This window comes from Leptonotus elevatus, chromosome 4 (assembly GCF_054856555.1).
Source record: "Leptonotus elevatus isolate MCC_2025b chromosome 4, RoL_Lele_1.0, whole genome shotgun sequence".
Classification (NCBI taxonomy): Eukaryota; Metazoa; Chordata; class Actinopteri; order Syngnathiformes; family Syngnathidae; genus Leptonotus; species Leptonotus elevatus.
The window spans coordinates 22,136,438-22,160,815 of NC_141242.1; the positions used below are offsets into that span (position 1 = coordinate 22,136,438).

A 24,378-nucleotide genomic window follows, 5' to 3' on the forward strand; every position below is an offset into this window, starting at 1 on the left:
AACAGCAAGTTTTTTTGTTGTACACATTCTACATCAAAACAAACGTTTTTCAATATAATGCTTACCTGTCTGTGTCAATCAAAATGTGCTAGCTTTGTAAAGATTGAATATTCGAGACAGGAAGTGTACCTAATATAGTGTTCGGTTAGGGTACATTTGATCGAAAAAGGAATATTAAGATTCGTTGTCCTCCAGGTGGAGCTGCAAAGTGTGTGACAGTGGAGCTGTTCAGCAGTTTGTGTGCGCGAAGACAAGTTACGACGTAGATTTCATTCATCGCTAATGCAGAATGACTTAAACGTGAATAAATAAGGATACCAGAGACAATCTGCCATGGTGTATACGAGACAATATAAAACATTTACATAGAAAGCTCATCGTTTGAGTACAATATTTCACTGCCATTTACTTTTTTACAGCTGAATTGTTATTACATGTCAAGGAAGAAAAAAAATAGTTCCGGGATACATTCAAAGACAGCGACCCCCCCCCCCCCCCCCCCCCCCCCCCCCCCCCCCCCCCCCCCCCCCCCCCCCCCCCCCCCCCCCCCCCCCCCCCCCCCCCCCCCCCCCCTCCCCCCCTGCAAGTCACGCTTTCTCCCCCAGTGTGACCCAACAGACATTTGAGAACATGCAGTGTGTAAAACAAAGGCCAAGTCCATTAATATGTACACCCCGACACACAAGACAAGGCAATGCAATCTTGCCCCAAGAATTCAGGAAAAAAAAAATGTTTACATCACAAACATGACAATGTTTACATTGTGTGACCCAGACAAAACATTAAAATACTGCCTCAATTACATTTCAGCTGTTATTCTTTCATAAACATGATTTTTGATGACTTTTTTTTTTAAATTATAATTATTTTACAGCATTGAAAAAGGTAAGAGCATATCTTTCCCTTAAACTCGTTCCAGTGAATCCATCCATGAAATAAAAATAAATAAGTAGTTCAAATGGAGATTTACAACAGCGCTGATCACGCTAAACTGAAGGGCGTATAATTATTTATTGTATCTGATCGAGAGAGATCTGATCTTGACCTTTGACATCTCTTGTGAAGAGGATCGAATAACGGTGTTGTGACAGAATACTTTGGGGAGATGTAAACAAAAAATAGGGAGAGATAGTTAATCACTACTTCTATTTCTACAACAAATTAATTGATCCGTTAATTAATAAATGCAGTTGGCCCAGCTTGAATCAATTGCAAACCCGCCACTGCCCAAAAAAAAAAAAAGGAACTGTAATATGGCAGATGAGTTATTTTGGTCACTATTGACTTAGATTAGATGATGGAAATCTGCTTGCTCAGGCTTAAATTATTTCTGTAAGGTGCAACTTTTTCCACAGTCATTAAATCACATTTAATGCTTTTGGGGAATATTTATGTGAAAAGTGTGCTTTTTTGGCTCACAAGGTTCTTCCGGTGAAATCTGATTAATTGTTCAGAGTGAGTCATGGTCAGATCGGGCTGAAGTGAATCATTTCAACCTTCACTCTAGAGTTTAGGCTTACTTAAACCCCCTACAAGAATGAGCACATGAATTTCATGATATGACGCGTTTGTGAAAGGGGAAAGAATGAAATGTCCTTTGGAAGCTTCGCTATCTGCTTCATTGATTGCGGCGAATAGAAGAATCAACCAAATGTGCCAAACGTTTTGCAACAGCGAGTGAACACAGACTCAGATGGCCAGTTGGAGCTTGGTGAGGTTCCTTTGGTGCATGTTGTGGTGCCGCACCAACTCATCACTGCGGGCGAACTTCTTCTGACAGTTCGGCCAACGGCAGTTGAACGGCTTCTCGCCTGAAGGGTGAGTGGGAGATGGAAAACAAAGGGAGGGTTAGGAAATACAAGAATGATGGCAACATTTTTGCACGTTTTAAGCATGCACTATGTATATGTTATGTTCAAATAATATCTTATGGCATACTGTCAACATGAACATGGTTGAGGTATAAAAGAAAAAAGAAAAGTTTACGCACTTGTTTTACCTGTATGAGTCCGGGTGTGTGTCTTAAGGTGGTCAGACCGAGAGAACTTTCTCTGACACGTCTCGCATTGGAAGGGTTTAACACCTAAACACGTGTACAATTTGCATGCACACAGATGGGAGGTTCATACGCACGACAGAAGTATTCATCACACACGCACACGCACAGAGAGGGAGACAGAAACATAAAGTAGAGCAGAGACTTGCAGGAAAGCCAATCCAAAGATTTGCCAGATTTTTGCAACTTCATCCAAGATCAGGGCCGTCCAAACTTTTGACACCAAGAGTTAACTCATTCACTGCCATTGACGACTATAAATGTCAAACATTCTATTAGTTTAACTTTTTTTTCCCATTTCATTTCATTTTTTTATGAAAATCTAGAATAATTAAAAAATTTTTTTTTATAACAGATATAAAATTTGTGATTAATCGTGAGTCAACGATAGAAGTCACGCGATTAATTACGATTAAAAATGTTAATCATCTGACGGCCTTTTTTTTTAAATTAGGGGCGTCAGGTGATTACATTTTTTAATTGTAACCAATCACATGACTTAACTAGTTAACTAACGATTAATCACAAATGTTATATCTGTTCTAAATTTACAATAAAAAAGTATAGGTTTTCATACTCTTGTTAGCAAAAGTGATTTTTTTTTTAATAGAAATAGTTCAAATGAATTTTTGACGTCTATAGCCGTCAATGGCAGTGAATGAGTTAAAGGGGAAGTCAAGCTTAAAAATTTCTTGACAATAATGTGTTATATGTGACCTCACTAGTCTAAACAAGACATTCTAATTAATATTACATTCATGGAATATGAGTTATGAGGCATAATCCAGCTGTTATCCATCTCAGAGGGCGGCCATTTTACCACTTGCTGTCAACTGAATATGACATCTCAGGGCTCAGGCAAAGACCTATCACAGCTCACCTGTTTTCTGAAGATGAGCTGTGATTGGTTGTTCCCTGAGACCTAAGCAACTGTGATGTCATTTTCACTCGACAGCAAGTGGCAAAATGGCCGTCTTCTGATATTGATAACAACTGCTGGATTTTGCTGCTTAACTCATATTCCACTAATACAATATCAACTCATTCACTGCCATTGACGGTTATAGACGTCCAAAAATCATTTTAACTATTAGTTTAACTTTTTTTTCTACTTTTGTTAACAAGAGTATAAAAACCAATGTTTTTTTAAATTGTACATTTAGAACAGATATCAAATTTGTGATTAATCGTGAGTTAACTATTGAAGTTATGCGATTAATTACGAGTAAAAATTTTAAGCGCCTGACGCCCCTAATTTTTAATAATCATCTCGTTAGGTGATTACAATTTTTAATTGTAATTAATTGCATGACTTCACTAGTTTACTCACGATTAATCACAAATTTTATATCTGTTCTAAATGTACATTTTCATACTCTTGTTAACAAAAGTGGGAAATTTTTTTTAACTAATAGAAATAGTTCAAATTAATTTTTGACGTTTATAGGTGTCAATGGCAGTGAATGAGTTAACCAGGATACCATATTTACCCACATACAAAAAAAAAAGAAAAAAAAGTGATGATGATGACATTACCGAATGAACAATACTGAGCTCTTAAAAATAAAAAATAAATAAATAAAATAAAATAAAAAAACAAACAAACAAAAAAGGATACCATATTTAGACTAGTGGGGCTGCATATAAATTATTGTCAAGAATTTATTGGGGTTGACGTCCCCTTTAATAAAATCCCCAACAAAAACAAAAAACGAAAGTATATATATATTGCATTACATTATTTTTTCTGCCTGCATGACATACAGTTGAACCCGTAAGTCTGGCAGAAGCACTACATGTACATGTCATTGCTAAAAAAATTAATAAAAGAGAAGATTGTTGTTAACTTTCTTTTACATGGTATATCTCCGGGTGCTATTCAAAGATCCATCTGCCACCTGATCTTACACAAAACTGTGCAATTTACACATCATGGCAATCATGCAAAAAGAGCAGGTTGGGACAAATGGAGAGAGGAAAGAGAGGAGCAAGTGAACTATTAAAAGCCAGGCAATAATCAAACCTGTGTGCCTCCTCTGGTGTCTTTTGAGCTGGTCAGAGCGAGAGAAGCCCCGACCACATTCGGCAACGTCACAGTGGTAAGGTTTCTCCCCTGGACACACACACACAAAGAGAGGGTATTGATAGAACACACTTTTCCTGCAATTGTAATCTGAAGCCTAGTTGATTTGTATAATAATGTACATTTAAAGAGACAATAAAGCATTTGATTGAAGGGCGGGGTGGGGGAGGGCTCGGAGGAAACGATACTTGCTTATAAGGTGAACTGCACATTTGTTTGTGTCATTTTTTTCATGCATTCATGCCCATTGACGTTAATGGTAAGTACACAACTGATTGTTTTTAAGATTTACATGCAAGTTAGTTATAAAAAATGTATGATAGTTAAAAACTGTTATCTGAAACATTGCATTGAAGTAAACTTTATTATGATGTCAACTTAAAAAAATCATCTTTTGATCGTTTTTAAATGGACTGTTTTACCAGAAAATAAATAAATAAATATATATATATATATATATATATATATATATATATATATATATATATATATATATATATATATATATATATATATATTAACAAATCAGAAGTTGGAACATATTGTGCTCAACCTTCAACTGTAAGTCAGAAAGTAGAAGAAAGAGTGTAATGGAGTACATAAGTAATAGGGGTGTTAAAAAAAATCGATTTGGCAATATATCGCGATATTACAGCACACAATTCTCGTATCGATTCAATATGTAGCCAAATCGATTTTTAAAGCTAAATTTTTGATGGAAATATTCAACACAGTGTCTTAATTAGAATTAGGGTTCACATTTTAAGCATGGACGAATGTTATATTAATGGAACATTAAGCCTTAAAATTTGATTTCAATGCTGTTTAAACATGAAACAGATTGCAACCTGTTTGTTAATTACAGCGGACCACAGATATAAGCCTGAAGTAGATTTTCATACAAATCTTACAGTGTACATGTAGAAGTTTACTGATTAGTATTTTCTCAATTTGAGTAAAAAAAATCATCGCAATAATCGACTTAAAGATCCGTATCGGGATTAATCGGTATCAAATCGAATCGTGACCTATGAATCGTGATACAGATCGAACCGCAAGCTGCTAGGCAATTCACAGGGGCGTCTGATAAAAGTGACTGAAAAAGGCGCAACAAAATAGTTGCTGTGACAACTGTCAAAGCACTATCAGTATATTCACCGGTGTGTTTGCGACCGTGCATCTGCAGATGAGACAGCTTAAAATAGCGCTTGTTGCATCCTGGATGCGGACACATGAACGGACGCTTCTCGCTGCTCTCTGATCGAACGATTGCTGGAGCAATGCTGGGCACCCGCCTCACATCCTGCACACAAACATAAACACATTAAGTATTTCATGCCTGTGTGATTTATATGATTTAATTCATTCCGTTTATAAGACTAATCATGTAATTTAATCAGCCTGGCTCTCTTGGGATCGTTCACATAAAATGGTCATATTCTTTCTTTATTTCCATGAGATAATAATTAGCTGTAAGGTGACCCTGATTTGACTGCAGCCCATCGGGAGCTGTTAGTCACGCCTCTTAGACAGAAGCCTCTCCCAGGGTGCCCCATTAGAACCCTGCAGCTCACCGCAAATGCCCTGTGGAGGTCAAACACAGGAAATACGCCTGAGCACAATAACAATCGAACAAAAACTGGAATTTTTGTCTTTATGCTTTTTTGCCTTTGAATGTTACAGATGAAACATATCACTCCTTATTTTTTCTTCCTCTAAAATGCTTTCCCCCTTTGAAATCTTCACAGCTGCATCCGGCCTTCAAGCGTACACATTGATAAAGTTGACTTTGAGTCACTTGCTCTGCCTTAAATCCTGAAAGTAACTTGATTCACTCGATCATGAGAAAGTAAGTTAATGTTGCAAAACTATTATTTTTAACAATTATGAGTGGGCACAAAACACTCTTTTTTTTTCCTTCATCAACGAGCCACTGTAGGAACAAAGACACCATTATGTAGCGTAAGTCCACTTTATAAGTGAATTGTATTTTCAAAAGCGTTGCACAAAAGCATATGGAGGAAAAAAAGGCAGACAGTTCAACTCAGTCCCAAATTCTGGGAGGCCTTCCCAGTTTCTAATTCTAAACCATGCGGTGGTAATTTCACGATGATTTGCTCGAGAACGGCGGGACATTCTGCACAATACTTCGAGCTGATTGGACGAAGCGGCACTGTGCACGTTTGTTTTGACCATCTTTACAAGCTAAAAATGCACGAAGCGCCTCTCGCTGTTTAACATTCAACAAGGAAACGGTGAGTAATTCTGCAAGAACAGAATTAATTGCAGCGTCCATTCGTCCATGTTAGGTTTGTTTGTTTGTTGGCCCCGGAGTCGGCACTGGCTTCCTGGTTTCGTCACAGATGCATATCACGCCCCAAACACAATGTCGCTCTGTGATTGGTCTGAACCAGTAGTTCGGATTGGTGGAAATCAACGGGCTCGGTACAAAATGTATTCTCGGGAGTTTGTGAACTTTGTTCAAAATTGCAGAGCAAGGTTAGGAGCCATGACCGTACGCTGCGTGCACTTGTGATTTTTTTGTTTCACCACAATCATGATAAATTCATCCACTATCAGTGAAAGTTACTTCATTAGAGGAACGAAGGAATTAAAGACAAATCGAAGGGGCGCACGGAAGGTTTCCGTAGGTGAACCTGCGGAAGGATCATTAACTCATTCACTGCCATTTACGGCTATAGACGTCAAAAATTCATTTGAACTATTTCTATTAGATTAACATTTTTCCCACTTTTGTTCACAAGAGAATGAAAACCTAGAAAAAAATATTGTACATTTAGAACAGATATCAAATTTGTGATTAATCTTGAGTTAACTAGTGAAGTCATGCGATTGATTACGATTACAATTTTTTATCGCCTGACGCTCCTAATTTTTAATCTTTTCTTTTCTTTTTTTTTAAATTGCGTCAGGCGGTAATTTTTTAAAATTGTAATTAATCGACTTCAATAGTTAACTCACGATAAATCACAAATATATAATAATATAATATAATATGTTGTGATATCTGTTCTAAATGTACAATAAAATGTACAATGTACAAGATTTTTTTTTCTAGGTTTTCATACTGAAAGAAATTTAATGAATTTTTGACGCCTATAGCCGTCAATGGCAGTGAATGAGTTAACGGAGAGAGCGAGCGCCGAGGGTGCGGCCGACTCGCGGGAGCACAGCCGGCCCGAAGCTGTGGGACGACCGGCAGTGGCGCTTGCGGCGAGCAGGTGGTGGCGATTGGGCCGGGAGGCTGTCCGTCCTGGTCCACTCCCGCAGCCCATGTCCAATCAACTTCTGTCAGTGTGCGGGGGATTCTTTTTTTCTGGTTGTCATGTGCTCCCGATTTAAGATGTGGCCTGTAGGGAAGTACTCCAGTAGCTAATGTGTTTCGTGTCTGCAGATTCATCACAAGCTTCTTCTTCTTCTTCGTTTTTTTTTTTTAACTTGTAACGCTCTTGACTCCCTTACGTAAAACCAGGAAATGGGCTTGTGCCATGGAGTTGCTCGCTGTAACGCTGTCGGCCAATCACATGACCGTGACGACACGGCCCCGCTTGGATGACCGTGGTTCTCAAAGGCGGTTCCATTGTAACCGATCGGCCCCGAAAAAGTCACATGGCAACGCAAACAACCGGGGCCAAACAAGGACGATTCGGTCGAGTGGAAAAGCAGCATTAAACTTCCATTTTCACAGGCTCTCATCCCATGAAATTCTAGATTTTGTAGTCAATCCAAACAAAAAAAGGCCTGCTCAGTTCCCTTCAACCAGTTTGACTGCCAGAAGTAAACTTTTTGTTAAAAATACAAATAAAATAAATGAAATGTTCCTTGTCTGATCATGTGACAAGGAAAACCATTTACCTTAGCAGGATTTTTATTTTTTTTAAATGTTGTGGTCACCAAACAGAAACAGACCTAGCCTTTGTGTATGATATTGTAGGTAATTCAGAAACTAAATCTACCATCAGTCAAGATCTTGGTGTGATTGGTGGAGGTATTACTGTAAAACTGGTCTGTCTTACCACACAGAACACTTTTATCTGCTGAGGACTGTTCTGTTTTAACACACAAGCCAAACACCCGTGTGCGCCGCAGTCAAAACAACGCTCCTCTTCCACTCAACATTTTCAGTCCTTGGGTGCCAGTTGAGCGCAGCCCACCTGCATGGATTCTTTAGAATCTTGGTGTAAGGGAAATGTGGTGCAAGTTGGGGCAATTCTGTTGAATTGTGTCCTTGGTTTGGATGACGCTCTTCAAATTGGAAAAGATTGCTAATGGCATGCCCGCTGATGTTTATTTATTTATTTATTTGAAAGTGCAATGACCTGCCAAAGGGCCCAGGAGAGCTATCTGTACAGTCTGTATCAGAGGAGGAAAAAAGACCAGATACAGTAGTAGCCTAGTAAGTTATGCATTCTTGTCATTCCCGCAATGCTTCTTTGTCTGTGGTGCGCAAACTGTAAATTGCTTGATAGAGGCTGTGTAAGGTGGCTTCTGTGACTTTCACCAAATCCAGGGAGTAATTCACCTGGTTTCGGTTAAGTAGCACAAAACAGAATCAAGAATGATCGGGTTGGAATGTAGCGGAGTCCCATGCTAATTTTTGCTAGTGATTTAAAAAGATTAAGAAACCATCTGGTCGGTGCTGGATTTCACTTTCCTTTATTTTCTTTGATCCTTCCTCGGGTCTCTTGACAACCTCATGACTAGCTGGATTCTGAAGTATTCGGTTTAGGTGAACGGTATGGGATTTTTAATAGGTTTTAGGTGAACTAATGAGTACACACTCACACGCACGCACACATGCACACACACACACACACACACACACACACACACACACACACACACACACACACACACACACACACACACACACACACACACACACAAACACACACACACACACACACGCGCACATACTCACCCACATACAAAATAAAAATTATTTAAAAAAAAAGAAAAAAAAGAAGAAAAAAAAGAGCAATGATGATGACATGTCAAAACGGTAAAATTACTGAATGAACAATACTGAGCTCACAATTTTTTTTTTTATAAATAATAATAATAATAATAAGATTAAGAAACCAAAAACTTATGGTTAACGCCGCTTCTAGAGTAGGACTCTGCTGGGAGGACAGAGTAGCAGTGAGAGATTCAGATAACCATTTGTAGACTTTACATTCATATTTACACTGTACTTAGCACTTAGCACAACACAGAGCTGACCTAAATCAGATGGATCACTCATATTTAGACGGCACAGAGCCAGTTTTTATAAAGCGTAGTCTCTCAACATTCTGAATAGTTTAATACAGTCCACTACTCCACAGCATAAAGGCAGAGATAGCAGTCATAGTCTAAACTGTTTGGAATTACTGAGAGGGAAAAGGACTGCAACAATCTCGAGATTAGAAAATGTCCCAAAGCATAGTTTATGGCTCATTACAGAGAAAATAAATAAATAAAAAACATCATAAAGCATATTTAAGCACAAAGTTCATCACAAGGATCACAACAGTCAAGTAACATGAAGTGACGTTAAAATGCTGAGTCCGCAGACAGACATACCTGTAGTCCCCTGAAGACGCCATGTGTGTGTATGCGGTACTGTGTGCTGCAGCTGTACACCATGGGGTCACTGTCGTAGCCCGCCGCATGACTGACAACACACAAAGAGAAGAGACAAGACTTGTGTTGGGACAAATCACTGTTTGGAGAAAATGGATTGGACCAAATATCAAGAATATAAAGTAGACACACAGTACACAATTTGAGTGCACAACAATAGTGTTTGTAGTGTCTGCCCTCTATGGACAAAGAACCCCCCCCAAAAAAGTTGGAAAAGACAACACCAAACTTTTGCAATGTCTCACAATTCTTTGATTCGTTTAAATATAACTTCCATATTTAACCATTTGCAAAGGTACAATAACAGAATGAAGCATACAGTAGAGAGAGAGAGAAACAGCAATCCCCACTCACTTTCACAATCTTCAGTCAATCTAATCTTTGTACAGTGGGAGGAAGACTGAGGTATGTGAAGAGACCCACACGAGCACAAGGATAATGTAAATTCCACACAGAAAAACCTCACTATATAGATACCATATGTCAAATCATTAACAAAAACCCATCCTCCTTGAGCCATTATCTTACTAATATGGTGGAGGCGTTTGTGTGTCTCAAGGAGTCTCTCTCAAGTCACTCAGGGAAAACAAGTCGTAGATAAGCGACCAGACATGAATGAAATGATCAAAACATTGTTTTCACTGACATGGACGTGGACCTCATCGAAAGCCAGGCCTAGAGGAGGAAACGACCCAGGGCATGCTGGGGAGAATATGGGCTCTATTTTCATAGACAGTGCACATGCGCTCGGGCATTAAAACGATCTTAATTTTCGTGCCCATTTCACACAACCATCAAAAACACGCACGTTGCAATGCCAAGTAAATACCTCCCTCACAGTATCAATCTAAACGGTTGAATTTGGGGTCCAAAATCAATGACAATTCTTTCATTTGCTACGGCAGGTTGATTGATCTCACCGCAGCCGAATGTTTCATGCGTTCGCGCGTTCACAAAATCACACGCAGCTTGTGCGTGTTTGTGTGACCTAAACTAAAACTGTGCTCAACTCCCCAATGCTTCCTCTTCCTCCTTAGCTCCATCCAGTTTCTCTTTATCTCATTCTCTTCCATCCACTCCCACCTCTTCCTCCCTCTCATCTCTTCCTCTTCAACCTTACTCCCTCATGCCTCTCCATGTCCCCTATTGATAGAGCAGTGCAAAGGGAAAGCCTGATATAAAACACATTTTCATACAATTTTCATCAGCTACTGTATATCACAACAATACAATGCAATACCGGAAAATAACTATTACTTCATATTATTATCAAGCACCTACACACCAAACCACCCACGTACACTCGAAGACATTTGCCGGTCATGATGACATTCCAGTAGTACGGTGTGGGTGGACCTTTTGAACTGCATTTTGTTATACTTTTTACACATTTTGTTTCCACTTGCATATTTGGGCTTCAATTTGGCCATGATAAGAGCGGATGGATGCAGCAGCTTTTTCAAAAACAGGACATCATTCTGATCGAGTAAGTTCATGTTTTAGTTTTTGTCATAGAGCGTAAAGACACAGCAAACCGGATTGCAAAACTGGAGGCAGAACTCGAAAATAAAACAAATGGGCAAAGTCACCGCATGTTCACAGTGAAGAAAGTAAGTGGACAGCAGCAAGCTGCGGACCAATTTGCATTGATATTAGTTGTATTTGAATAAAAAATAATAATTATTAATAATAATAATAATAATCAGTACAGCAGTGTAAATTGTGACAAATTCAGATGGCAAACAACTTACTTGCTTGCATGACCTCAACTGTCTTTTCCATCATGTGTGATATACAGTAAAATGACTCTGATCAAGATACAGTGGAACCTCCAAGGTCAAATGCTCCTGAAATTTAGAGTGCGTGACTATGGTTCAGTGAGTGAAATATTTGTCTTGACTACTTACATGGTGCAATGTGGCTACAGCGACAATCAATTGACAATAAGACCCAAATAATATGAATAAAATGTTACTTACAAATCAGCTATATTTAGTGTTAAAGTGAAGAGACTCACATCTAGGTTCACTCAGTAATATTGTAAAAAGTAAAGCTTGTGACACTGTAATGATTATAGAAAAGACGCTATGCTAACTGTTAGCTTATCTAGATTGCGGTCACAAACTCTACAAATTAGTTTCCTGTTTCGCCTGTTGAATCGTTAAAACTGACAGGGTTGTGAAGCCCACCCAGAAAGTAAAAACCCTGAAACAGTTTGCTCCATTCTTGAACTCGGAAATTCTACTTGCAAAGTCACCGACTTCACCGACAATGTGACGTTACTCTACAATGGCGACCTCTTTGGAAACACAGACCGTGAATGGTAAAACACAATTTACTTGAGTATAAAGCTAGATAACTTTCTTCATTCATAAATATTTGACATGACTTCATGTAACACAACATACGGTATGTGACAGTATGCTGCTATCGTCCTGCATGAAATTATACGGCAAACTACTGAACTGTATGGAATGCTTTTGAAATAAGATAAAAACAATAAATTGAAGCAAAATTGCAAGAAGGCAAGTTTGCTGGAGGTCAAAATGAGCTTTGAGGACCAACATTTAAAAAACAATTTAACATTTTAGTTGTCTACTTTCGCCCGAAACGCTTTCAGGTCGGAACTGGGAAAAGCCAACTGGAATAAATTTGGCTTCCGACCTTCCTCGAATACAGCCTTAGTCACGTGCTTCTACTCAACAGGTGAAAATGAGCTTGTTTACCTGCCAGTTGAGTAGAAGCACGTGTGGCTAAAGGAAGGCATTTTACTTTCTGGAACTGGATTCCCCAACCCTGCTGACCAACCCTTGACAAGTGCAGATTGGTGCCAACATATGACACGATCCAAAAATGAGGTCAACAGACACTGGTGTCCAAATTAGGATGGAGATCATTGTGTTTCCCAGAGGATGATTCACAATTGTTTAAAAAAGCTCCAAGATGAAAGTATTTTGCTTCTGGCATGTCATCATGAAACTACATGAGGTCATCAAGTAACTCAACACTCGTAGTGAGAATGATCCTACTTAAAAACATAATAATAAACTCAATTCGCAGATTCCCTTAGATGGTGACCATGCTTATTATAGATTTTGTTCGGGATGTTACAATTAAATGGCTAGCAAAAGTGGAATCTGGACAAGATGCTGCATGGAACCTGGATTGACTTTGACCAAGTGTAGTGTTTTAGTCTGAAATTAACACCACTGAGCAGACCAGACTTGCATCGCACTGATTGCCGCCTTTTTATTTCTTCTTCTTCCTGGGTACACAAATTCACGTTCAATTACATCATCACGTAATAGATGTAAATTCAGGAATGCCATACGCTACACCAAGTAATTACAACATATTTCTATAAAACCTGGATATGATAGCTGACTTTTGTGTCCCATAAATGCCATTTTAAAGAGGGTCTATTTACTCATCTAGTCTACTTAAATCTTGTAGTTACTAATCTAGTTACTATAGTTACTTATCTTCATCAAGCTATTCAAAAATGAAGGCGCTGGCTGAAACTACTAAACCTAGGAATGAACAAGCATCAAGAAAGAAATGTTAGAATTTGTAAGCAAAGGCTTGCAGATCACTTAAATATGGTTACATGTGTTTTCATTGGATGCAAATTATATTGGCAAGTTGCACACACTGCTTTCTTTGCTTAATAACACATCTTTTTGCATTGTTTTATTGTCCACAACATGATCAAGTGTATTGTTATCACTTCCGATATGATTTTTTGGGGGTGTAATTTTCATCATATCATGTGTGTAGTTGGCTCTTGTCAATCCTAAAATGTCCAATCTATCAGTGAAAATCTGAACGTCAAAAAGCACAAAGTCATGTTAACGTTGCGAAGTGAAGGTCCACCATGTGGTCATAAAATGCTGATATTAGCCAAAAATGTCCGCCCTGTCAGCAAATTAACATATTACTTATAGCCTACCTTGTCTGCTTGTAGTTAATTGAGAAAACAAAGTGTGGGAACCAATATGAATTTCTAACAGCACAACATCTACTTACAATTCATTTGAAGATCGATGAGAAAATCCCCAATTTTTCAGTGCTGAAAGGGATTAAAAGCACCTTATGGCTGATTTAGTGTCTACTGTTTACGTCTGGCGTCGTTGTAATGATCTGATTGCATCAGTCAATTTTTATCAACATTAAACAAGAAATTGGCCAACAGATGATATGAATATGGTGAGTTTTCCATTGCATGACTTTTTTACCCTTTTCTTGACATGAACATATTCTAAAATGCACATTTCATCATAAGTACAGTATATATATATATATATATATATTTGATGATATTAGGTCATGAATATCCATCCATTTTCTACACATCTTACAAGATAGACAAATACCCATTCACACTCAGAAGTCTTCAGTGAACCTAAAATGAGTGTTATGGAGTACCTGGAGGAAACTCATGCAAGCACAGGGAATGCATGCGAACTCCACATAAGAGAGGAGCCCAGTTTCAAACCCCTAACCTCAGAACTGTGAGGCAGATGTGCCACTCAACCACTATGTCACGTAGTGAATATGCAAAAACATTACCATGTGCACTTTGCCTTTCTGCAGACTACACTAAAAAAGCATATGAAAATACCCTCTGTCATTCCGCGCTGTATTTTCTTTTTTATTTATTTATTTATTTAGTTTTATTATTTTGTATGTGGGTGAGTATGTGTATGTGCGTGCGTGCGTGCGAGTGTGTGTGTATTCGTTAGTTCACCAAGAACCTATTTAAAAAATCCCATACCGTTCACACCGACGTCAGGAGACCCGAGGAAGGACCAAAGAAAACAAAGGAAAGTGAAATCCAGCACCGACCAGACACAACCCACCACCCACCGGGCCACCAACCAGAGTCCTTCACCAACCCCAGAAACATCTAAATTCCAACAAATTAGGGAAACCTCAAGAGACCAAAGGAGAGACTGAGGAAAGAGTGAGATCGACAGACACCAGCCTCCACCGATTCAATGACCTGAGGAAGAAGCAGATTGTGTCTGAGTTTCAATAGATGCTGGTGTGGTGGATCTGGCATGCATGAAAATATCCACCAAAGAGGGGAGCCGTCGACCCCCGCCAGGACAGAGCAAGCGCAACACCTCAGGGCCCCCCAGGCCGCGGCAGCGCCAAAGGACGACCCCCGGGCCCTGCCAGGGTCACCGGCCGGAGAGCAAACCCAGGAGCAGGAGCGCCCCCCACCCCAACACGGCCCGCGCCGCCAACCCAACGCAGCAGGACGGGGCACTGCAGGCCCGCCAGGCACTCCAACTGAGAGGTCATTTGATATAAATATTCACCACTGTGGAGGACAGACAAGATGTAGAAGGAAAAAAAAAAACTCATGAGCTGCGTAAAGGACGGTCTATTGCCAGAAAAGGAGGAGGGTGAGTGTCCTGCTGTGATGTTATGTAGCGTCATGTTGTCCTAAAAGGCAAACTGGTGACTAATGACAACACACACAGCACACAGTCACAATTTGAGTTTAAAGAAGACAATAACACACTCCTCAAGACAGCTGAACTCACCAGCAACGTGAATGGAACAAAGCCAAGAGGCACTACTGAGAACTTCCATGCGAACATTTATGTACACACACTCATGCATGGATTTACAGCCTCCCATCTACAGTACACCACCTGCAGCCTGCAAACAATCCGGATAGACGAGTAGAAGTCGAAGCGATACCAGCTACCATTTCGTGGCCAGCCCCCATAAACAGAAATAGGTGACCATGATGCTGGACACAAGATTCAACATTGCAATTTGACAGTGTTTTCCTAAAGCTTGCCATGTAACATAAACCTTTTTAGCCTTAGACCTATGATTTCTTGTTTCCTGCTATTAAATGGTAGAACGATTCTACTAGAACGCAAAAGCAAGCGGATATTGCTCAAACAAGTATCTCAACCTTTACTGAGTTAATTTTAAATTAGAAAAAATCTCACAGCACATGGTCTCCAAACCAAATTGTTACAAAAAGGACAAACAAGGATGATCTTTTCTCGATTACCCCACAAATCTGGACTACTAAATTGAGGCTTTTAAACAACATCTATTGAACGGCAATATGTGGATATACAGCTTAATTGCGCCTTCTACCATCTAGTGGAAAAGCATTTCCTTGTTCTTCCTGACACTATACGTCACTGGCATAGATGGATGAACACAATATTTGTAGTAAATAATTCAAAATGTTCAGACCACAGTAGTCCTGATGATATCTCACAGCACAATAAAGTAACACGACACCCTGGTAAAAATTACAGCATTATGCAATAACGGAAAAACTAATGCACACAGTTCCACTGAGAAATAAGTATTTGGTTAAAAGACAATTACTCATTTAACTAAATATAAGTTTTCGAAAGAGATTTAAACATTTTGGACACTGCAGCTTAATAAAAACCATCAAAAGTTGTGTGGATAAAGAAGTGCAGCAGTGCACCCTGTCTCAGAATAGATCAGTCAGGGATGGCTCCGGGATTTTTTTTCTCTCCCTGGGCTAATGGGGGGCTTGACCAATACATAAGCGGGGCTGAGGAAATAACCATCTATTTTCCGAAGCGCTTATCCTCACAAGGGTCGCGGGCGTGCTGGGGCCTAACCCAGCTGTCTTATTTTAGAAATATCACATAAAATGCTGGAGGCCCTGAACTAGGGTTAGACAGATTTCTGACGGGGCTCCAGCCCCTCTACCCCCCGGTGCAGCGCCATCCCTGGAATAAATGCTATAAACAACACACAGTATTTACAACGTGGCTCGAGCGGGCCAAGTTGACAACATGCAGACTAAAGACAGTCCAACTAGTACCAGGCTGTGAGATTAGACAACCACGTCAACTCATACGTGTGTGCGTGTGTGAAAGAGAAACGGGGGTGAACATGAACTTGGAGGTCTGCTGGTTGTCTTTGTCATAAACATAAGCCATATCTTTCTCTCTCTCTCTCTCTCTCTCTCTCTCTCTCTCTCTCTCTCTCTCTCTCTCTCTCTCTCTCTCTCTCGCTCTCTCTCTCTCTCTCTCTCTCTATCGCATACACACACCCCACTGTGGCATTTACAGAAACTCTACTGCTGCCAGATTGAAGGAAAACACTGTCATGGTATGTGAAGGATGTTGTGTTAGGAAACATAACGTACAAAAGCAGAATGAAGTGGTGGCCGCTTCTGCTATAAGGTAAGAAAGGGTTAACCTACCTTTGTTAGGAAACACGTCTCTCTTCTGTTTAATTTCATGCTGGAGGGTCATGTTGAGTAATTTCGACTTGAATTGGTTGCTAAGTGCAATCATTTGTGAAAGGATGTTAGAGGCGAGGAGCTTTCGGGTTATTTTGATGCAGGTTTCCCAGGATGCGCTAGCTACAAACACGCACTAGCTAATGATGCACATTGTCTACTAATCACTTATTGTCATACACCGACTATAATTTTAACCTTTTGGCTGCTGATAAAATAAAATAAAGACCATTTGTTGACGAATCTCCATATCAACATATTTGGCCCCCTGATCTATTCTTGCCAATAACTCGTCAGAAATATCTGCAACATACAGACAAACCCTTTTTGCCAGAGCAGGCTACAGTTTGGAAATGCATTTTTGATCCTCTAGTGTGTCTTTTCAAAAGATTATTTTTTTTAGATTAGCTTCAAAACACATCACCGCTGTCCTGTGAAAACCACTTATGTCCTTTTTTTTTAACGTAAAAATTACAAAAATTGACACGTGGTTTTCACAGGACAGCAACAATAATTATCTTATCCAAATCCAATGTTGAGCCCCTTATATGAAAAAAATAATTTACAGCATTTCAGAAAGCAAAGATTTTGCAAAAACACATTACATAAAAAAAAGGGAAAAAATGGAACTCCAGGTTTCTGAACTTCTTTAAGAGTCTAGCCCAAATTTTAGAATGACTTTTCAAACTCATCCATCATATATGTCTGACCACGCGTGCATATACAACCGTCAGAAAAGGAAATTGAACAACACCGAGAGGAAAGCCGCAAAGGCACCGAGACCTGTCCTGAAGGTGAACATCCTGTTCAAACTGCATCCTGCCACCCGTTCCCTGAATTACAACCTCCTTGTGTGAAACAATAGCTGCAAAACATTCCCACCTTTAATTTCTGCTGTCTCATAAAAATAGATTTTGCCTGTCAGGTCGGCCTTCGTGACGATAAAAGTGTACATAAAAGTGTGTGTATGAGTGCGATACCTGTTGTAAGGGTTCCTCAGGAGCAGAGCCTGACTGCCTGTACAGCTGTCTGAAGGGGTGTGGCATCCATACATAGAAGGGGGCATAGGATACTGCTGCTCTGCTACACATGTACACAGACATAAAGAGACACACACAGAAATATGTGTACAGTTATATACTGTCTATATTTGTATGCATTTGTTTCTTTCATCATAAATTGGTTTTCTGAAGTGTAATTACTATATGTTGAGTCAAGTTGAGTCACAACAACAGCTGTTGTGTTGTGTGTGTGCATTTAAATGCAGTGAGTTTTGGCGAAGTGGATCTCCTCTCCTGCGAGTGTTTACATTTTGTATTTGCGTGTTTGACTATTTGTACTTTTCAGTAAACGACACCGTACATTAGAAATGCTTTCACTCCTTTTTAAAAAACATATTTGAAGCTTTTACCTAAGATTTTGATTCACAACCAGTGATGACAGTAATGTGTATTTTCCGGTAATGGCTAACGTCTTACTTTTCCCAGCCAAGTAATGAGACTAAAGTTACACATCAATCTCACGTAACATTACTATGTCATATTCATTTACTTTTGATAAGAAGGCGATGCCACAATTTCACCTGGGAAACACCTTTCACCATCAAAGTTATCATTTATCGCCTCAGTGAGTAAAACTTGTCAATACTTAACAAACGACACATACTTAGTTTTCTACCAAGGTGGTAACTCCAATGTGTGTTGTGCATGCAACACAACTAAACAACTAGTTAATGATTAATAATAAAAAATAAATAAATACCAAAGGACACCTTATTCCTAACACACAAAGAAAATTCAATCTAGAAAAGACTCGTTATTTTTTTTTATATAAAAAAATTATGTCAAGCTTTTAATAGAAAAGAAAACAATCCGTTTAAATGTCACGGTTAAAAATGCATTTTTTATTACGTTGCAAAACCGGGTGTCATTTTTATGTTAATCAAGCTTGCCAGTGTCTGCTGAAGTCAGGTAACTTCTAATTTAACTTAGTTACTTTTGAAATCAAGTAATCAGTTAAGTACCTAAGTCACTTTTAAAAGCATTAATGTGACTAAGTTACTTTTTCAAGTTAATGGTGGCAACACTGTTTACAACATAAAGTAAACAATCACCAAGAGATGGCTCATAAATCGAAAAACTTTTAAATTGAGGCACTCGTAAATCAAGGCACCACCTGTCTTGGATCAAACCACATTAAAACACGCAGAAAAATCACCTGTATGGGCATCTGTTTTTGCTTATTTCTTTGTTTGTTTTTTGTACCTTTTGTGAGAATTAATCTAAAATTAGAATTAGCCTCAATAAAGGTGTTGAGACATTAAGAACATGAGATGACAATAAAAAAAAAAAGTAATAGCAAAAACAGCAAAAAGTATGTGAAGTGAGCGCATATCACATACATGTCACCACTTGTCATTTTTAAGGTATAGGTATAATTTGCATGGAAGTCTTGATTACAGTTTACTGAAGTTGCATCAAGTATTCTTGATTGTGAAAAAAACTATTTAATAAAAGTTTCATGATCGGAACAGTTTGACCCAGGATTGGATTATTGTTATTTACATTGGAGAATTTGATTCAAAATACTGACAAATGGTAGATTGAAAATTCGCATTCAGCCACGGAGGTCCCAGGGTCAACGGAAAGCAATGTTGGGTTTCAAGTTCCCTTATTTTAGTCCACTTTCAGGCCTTTTCTATTCACCCCCTTTTTTCAATTATGATCCCCAAATCTTTTTTTTTTTCCTGTATCTGCTACCCATCCAGAGTGAACTGCTCCCTTGACACTTCCCCGCATTCCAATTGCTCCCGCAGCTCCAAAAGTGCTGCTTATTTCTGCTGCAGAGATGCCCCAAAATGTATTAAAACAATCACACAACACACACTACGCACTATTTTCACTTCTCACCAATAACATACGCCGGGTAATTTTAATGAGCTGGGTGGGCGGATGAAAGAGTAGATGAGAGAGGAGAAGCCGAGGGAGTTTGTGAGTCAGGATGTGGCTGATTTATTCTTCCGACAGGCCAGGTCATCGCGGAGACGTCACAAGACGTCCCCGCGGTGAGGTCACATGGGCTCACTGGACGAAAATACATATTCAGCTAAATTTGTTTTACTCTCCTGAGGGTGCGACGCATTGATTTCTGTGTGATGTTACATCATGTCAAAACATACCAATGGCATTCTGATGACTTAAAGTGTCTTCATGTTTGAAGGAGTGGTTGGAGAACTGCGAGCTGGGGTGGGTTGGAGTGTGACCGTAATTGCTGGCGCCATCGAACGAGACAGCGCCGTAACCTGTAACATACAAACACAAAATTCAAGTTGAATGGATACCGTGATAATAAGTCCATCTGAGTTCCATGGACGATACATCTGTCAATACACATTAATGTATGTGTGTCATGTTTTGGTTTTGGTTACATTAGTTGCCATGTTTCTTTGTGTCCTTCTGTCTGATTAAGTTTTATTGTGTCCACCTGTGCTCCCTTAGCCAGTCCAGGTGTCTCTTGTTTTCTTGCCACTGTGTTCGTATTTAGTTCCCTGCTTTTTTCCCCTTTCTTGTCGGTTCATTGTCCTTGTTTCTCTTTGTTTTTAAATTGTTTTAGGGTTCTTTTTATTTTGGACTTTTGTTTATTCTATAATTTTGATTCCCGGTACCTTGTTTGTTTGGGTTCTTTTACAAAATAAATACATTTTGTTTTAGAACATGTCCTGCTTACTTGCGTTCGCATCCACCTCCATACCAAATGTAACAATATGCAATATTTCTTATTCTAAACACAATATGAAATTAGCATAGAGTTTCCGAGCATGTTAAACCCTGTGTTTAAACAGCAATTAGTTACACATCCATATTATTTGTATTATCAACAATTATTTAGTTTTCAGATCTGTAATAAAATAAACACACACAGTGAATCAGTGTCTGACACTCAGAAGTGATTCATGACATGACTGACTAAATGGCAGAACTCGTTCCCATAAATCACACTTGACGCACACACTCAGTTAGTTACGTTTAAATGCAACATGTTGCAGTGTAATGTAGTCATATGTTCCCGCATATTTTATTTATTTATTGAATTTTTTTAATGAGGAATTAAATTCTTCTTTTCATTTGAAAATCCTCTCACAGGCTCATTACTCTCAAAATGTGTAGCCCAAAATCTTGAATGACACACATATAGACCAGACAAAGCCAGGCTCACCCATGGGCACTGGGCGCTTTTGCGAGGATGGTCCCCGAGTGACCCTGCGCCGCTATCAGTTGTACTGCGTGACCTGAGTCCTGCTGTTAGTTTGTTTGCGTGTGCTCATCCAGCCACAGCAGGGACCAGATAAAACAGGTTAGAGGTCAGCTCAGTGCTTTCATTATAATGTTTTTCCTAAATTATCTGCTTGATAAGCATGTTATTGCTAATTAATCTACTGGGCACGGATAAACAGATCTATTATAACTGCATGAACGCAACAGAATGTGATCCTCGTTGTTGAACATTTAATCATTTAGTCTCTTGCAGCACAATATTGAGATCTAAAAATCATAGTTTGGGTACTAAATAAAATCCAGTTGTGTGCAATAAGAAAATAATTTGAAACAATTAATTAATTTTTAGTGCCTAATACAGTGTATGACAAAATGCGGTTGCATTTTTAAATACTAAAATATAGGAAAACTAGATGAGAAAAATTCATAGCACACATGCAAAGCCGTTTAGGGTTCAAATGAAGTCAAAAATATATTTCGATACAGTTGTTAAATTAATTTGAAAAAAATAAATACTTTTTTTTTTGGTGCTGACCTTTAATAACTCATCAATATTAATAAGAGCATCTCATCAGACACATTTGCACAATCTCATAAAATCCAATAAAAATCGTATTCGGCCTTTACAAAAGTAATAACGCTCAATGTTTACTCGCATTGTCCGAGACATACTAATTTAACAAAATTGTTTTATTGCGGTTGTAATTTCCATGAAATTGTATTCTGTAACTTAATAACGTAACAAATAAAATTCAGCATGAAGCAGTGCAGTTCTCCAACAACACAAGTATGTTATTCAATTAATTTCTCTCTGACAAAGAAATGAAAATTAAGAATTGCTTTTTGACTCCACTTTTATTGTGCAGTTACAATGTAAATATAAACAGAACCGAAGAAAAATAAACAGAAGCATTTGGCTTCAATTTTGTCATGTCAATTGTGGTGCTAAATGATGTAAACAAATCCAAATAATGGTCTTGTACTGTAAATGTTCATTTGGAATAAAACATGGCTTATACATACATGACCTGCACAAAGCAACTGTCAAATGTTAAATGTAGAGATGTACTTTAAAAATATGTTTAGATTTTTTTTTATTTCTTCGGAATCTTGTTCATCACACCGTCAATAAAGTCAGTGACACATTGGGAGATTGAAGTGAACAAGGGATTGCAGGCCCTGAAGGCAACATCTAGAAAGAGGTCGTAGGTCACGCAGATGTGATGTTAAGAGAATGAGCTACACGTGTTGACAATGGATCGGGGAACACACACGCGCGCACACACACACACACACACACACACACACACACACTTTACAATACCTGTCTGGTTGCGGGCAGTAGGCTGTGTGTCCATGCAGTTGGTCAGGTATGGCGGGTTGCTAAACATCCTGCTGGGAGGTTGGTGATGATGCGGGGCACCCACTGAAGGTGGCTGGCCGGAGGGGGCCGGCGCAGGAGGGGGCGCCCCGAAGGCGGCTCCGTACCGACAGGCCCCCGTGCCCGTGAACTGCCCCGAGAAGTGGACGGTGAAGGCGCTGAGGCCGCAGTGAGGATCCGAGTCCAGGTGGTGGGGTTCCCCCGCGCTGCCCCAGCTGGGCTCCTGCTTGATGAACGAGTGCGGCCCCAGGGACGTGTGAGGGGCTCCCAGAGACGAGTAAGGGGAGGTGGCGGTGTGGAAGTCCAGAACTGGAGCCCACTGAGGGGCCGTGCTGACTGGGAGGGCCGGGCAGCTTGGACTGGGCCCGGCTGGGACTGAAGGTAGGAGGGAGTTCAGGTCACGTACATCTGAACCCATCGTGGTCCAGGACCAAAAAAAGAAAATGGAAGTGACCTTTAAATGTTCTCAAGCTGCTTGTCAATTAAACCGCCTCACTGCCCTCTTGAAGAAGAAGAAGAAGAAGTCTTTCCAAAGTCTGGCTCAGTTGATGGCCATCAGATTTAGGAAAATACCAAACACTCTGCAGAAACTTTTCAAGATCATGGTGAAGTAGAGGCCAACTTAACTACATTGAGAAGAAAAGCGGAAGAGGACAAGCAGCTGTGGTCTTCGCGTTGGCGTGGAGGAGTGTTTGGTCCATTCAAGGAGCACAGAGGTTGTCTTCGGTAAAAGTCTTCTCTGTGAATGGAGGGAGAGGAGTGGACCAGTGAGGAGGAGTAGCCCTCTTTACCCTCCATGCTCTCCATCTGGGTAGATGTGTAGGCGGAGTCAGGAGGTGACACTATATTTATACACCCATGTATTTTCATTTAGAGCATTTATTTTTTTACATACAATCATGAGAAAATGCTTTATGAGTGAGTATTATTTATTTTGAAAAATAACCGCATGCTTTAAGCCAGATGAGAAAAAAAATATCATAACCACAATTATATTTCAATCAGCATACCAAAAATATTTTATATGCTTTATAATTTACAATTTATAGTCTATAAACTTATATTGTGTTAAATTAAAATATGCTGCATCACATTAAATTACATTACATTATGTGTGTATTTGTAAATTTCCGCATTGTCAGACTCAGATTGTCTTGTCTTGTTTTTTTTATATTTTGTTAACATATTTATGTAAAAATTTTTAATGTGTCCGAGTGGAATATTTTGTCTTATCTTGAAGATGGACTTGGTTTGACTATTATTTGGCTCGTGTTGATTAAGAAAGATAGTGCCACTCCAAAATGAATGTCACTAGATAAAGTCATAAAATGAAAGTAGCTAGAAGAAAAAAAATACACATTTTATTGTGCATGATAAAAAAAATATTGTGGGTCATATTTCCATGGTTTTGACTATCAACACATTTGTTGGCACAATTATTTAGCAAAACATTTCACACACATACTAAATTTAGAAATGTATACCTGCCATTATTTTGCCCATAATTATACACTTTTCACCCCCATGTGATACATTAAAACATGATTGGAATTTTGAAACACCAGCTTTCAGTCAAACTCTCTGTTGTTCACAGAAAGAGAATCCAGTTATTATCTTTTAAACCAGTGCAAAACTGCTCTTGGAAATAAATGAATACAGACATTAAATTCGAAGGTA

At 39.1% G+C, this 24,378-nt stretch overlaps 1 protein-coding gene across 3 annotated transcripts; it reads right to left on the bottom strand.

Moving 5' to 3' along the window:
- Positions 1-607: 607 nt before the first annotated feature.
- Positions 608-23,469, bottom strand: wt1a (WT1 transcription factor a). 3 transcript variants are annotated; one of them, XM_086074224.1, is made up of 8 exons: positions 22,645-23,469; positions 20,225-20,347; positions 18,027-18,129; positions 9,726-9,816; positions 5,298-5,442; positions 4,080-4,169; positions 2,000-2,083; positions 608-1,811 (listed from the first exon to the last, which is right to left on the bottom strand). In XM_086074224.1, exons 1-8 carry the CDS (start codon positions 23,117-23,119, stop codon positions 1,690-1,692), a joined length of 1,233 nt encoding a protein of 410 aa, XP_085930350.1. In that variant the 5' UTR covers positions 23,120-23,469; the 3' UTR covers positions 608-1,689. The 3 variants fall into 3 exon arrangements, with proteins under 3 accessions (XP_085930350.1, XP_085930349.1, XP_085930347.1); XM_086074223.1 differs by having other exon boundaries at positions 1,991-2,083; positions 18,027-18,126; positions 22,645-23,468; XM_086074221.1 differs by having other exon boundaries at positions 1,991-2,083; positions 22,645-23,467.
- Positions 23,470-24,378: the final 909 nt, after the last annotated feature.

Excerpts from the sequence above, each read along its gene's own strand:
- wt1a (XM_086074221.1), bottom strand. The coding sequence starts at position 23,119 with ATGGGTTCAGATGTACGTGACCTGAACTCCCTCCTACCTTCAGTCCCA. Across the intron at positions 20,348-22,644 it reads TACTGCCCGCAACCAGACAG|GTTACGGCGCTGTCTCGTTC; the intron begins GTATTGTAAAGT and ends TGTATGTTACAG. Across the intron at positions 4,170-5,297 it reads GCACGGTCGCAAACACACCG|GGGAGAAACCTTACCACTGT; the intron begins GTGAATATACTG and ends GTGTGTGTCCAG.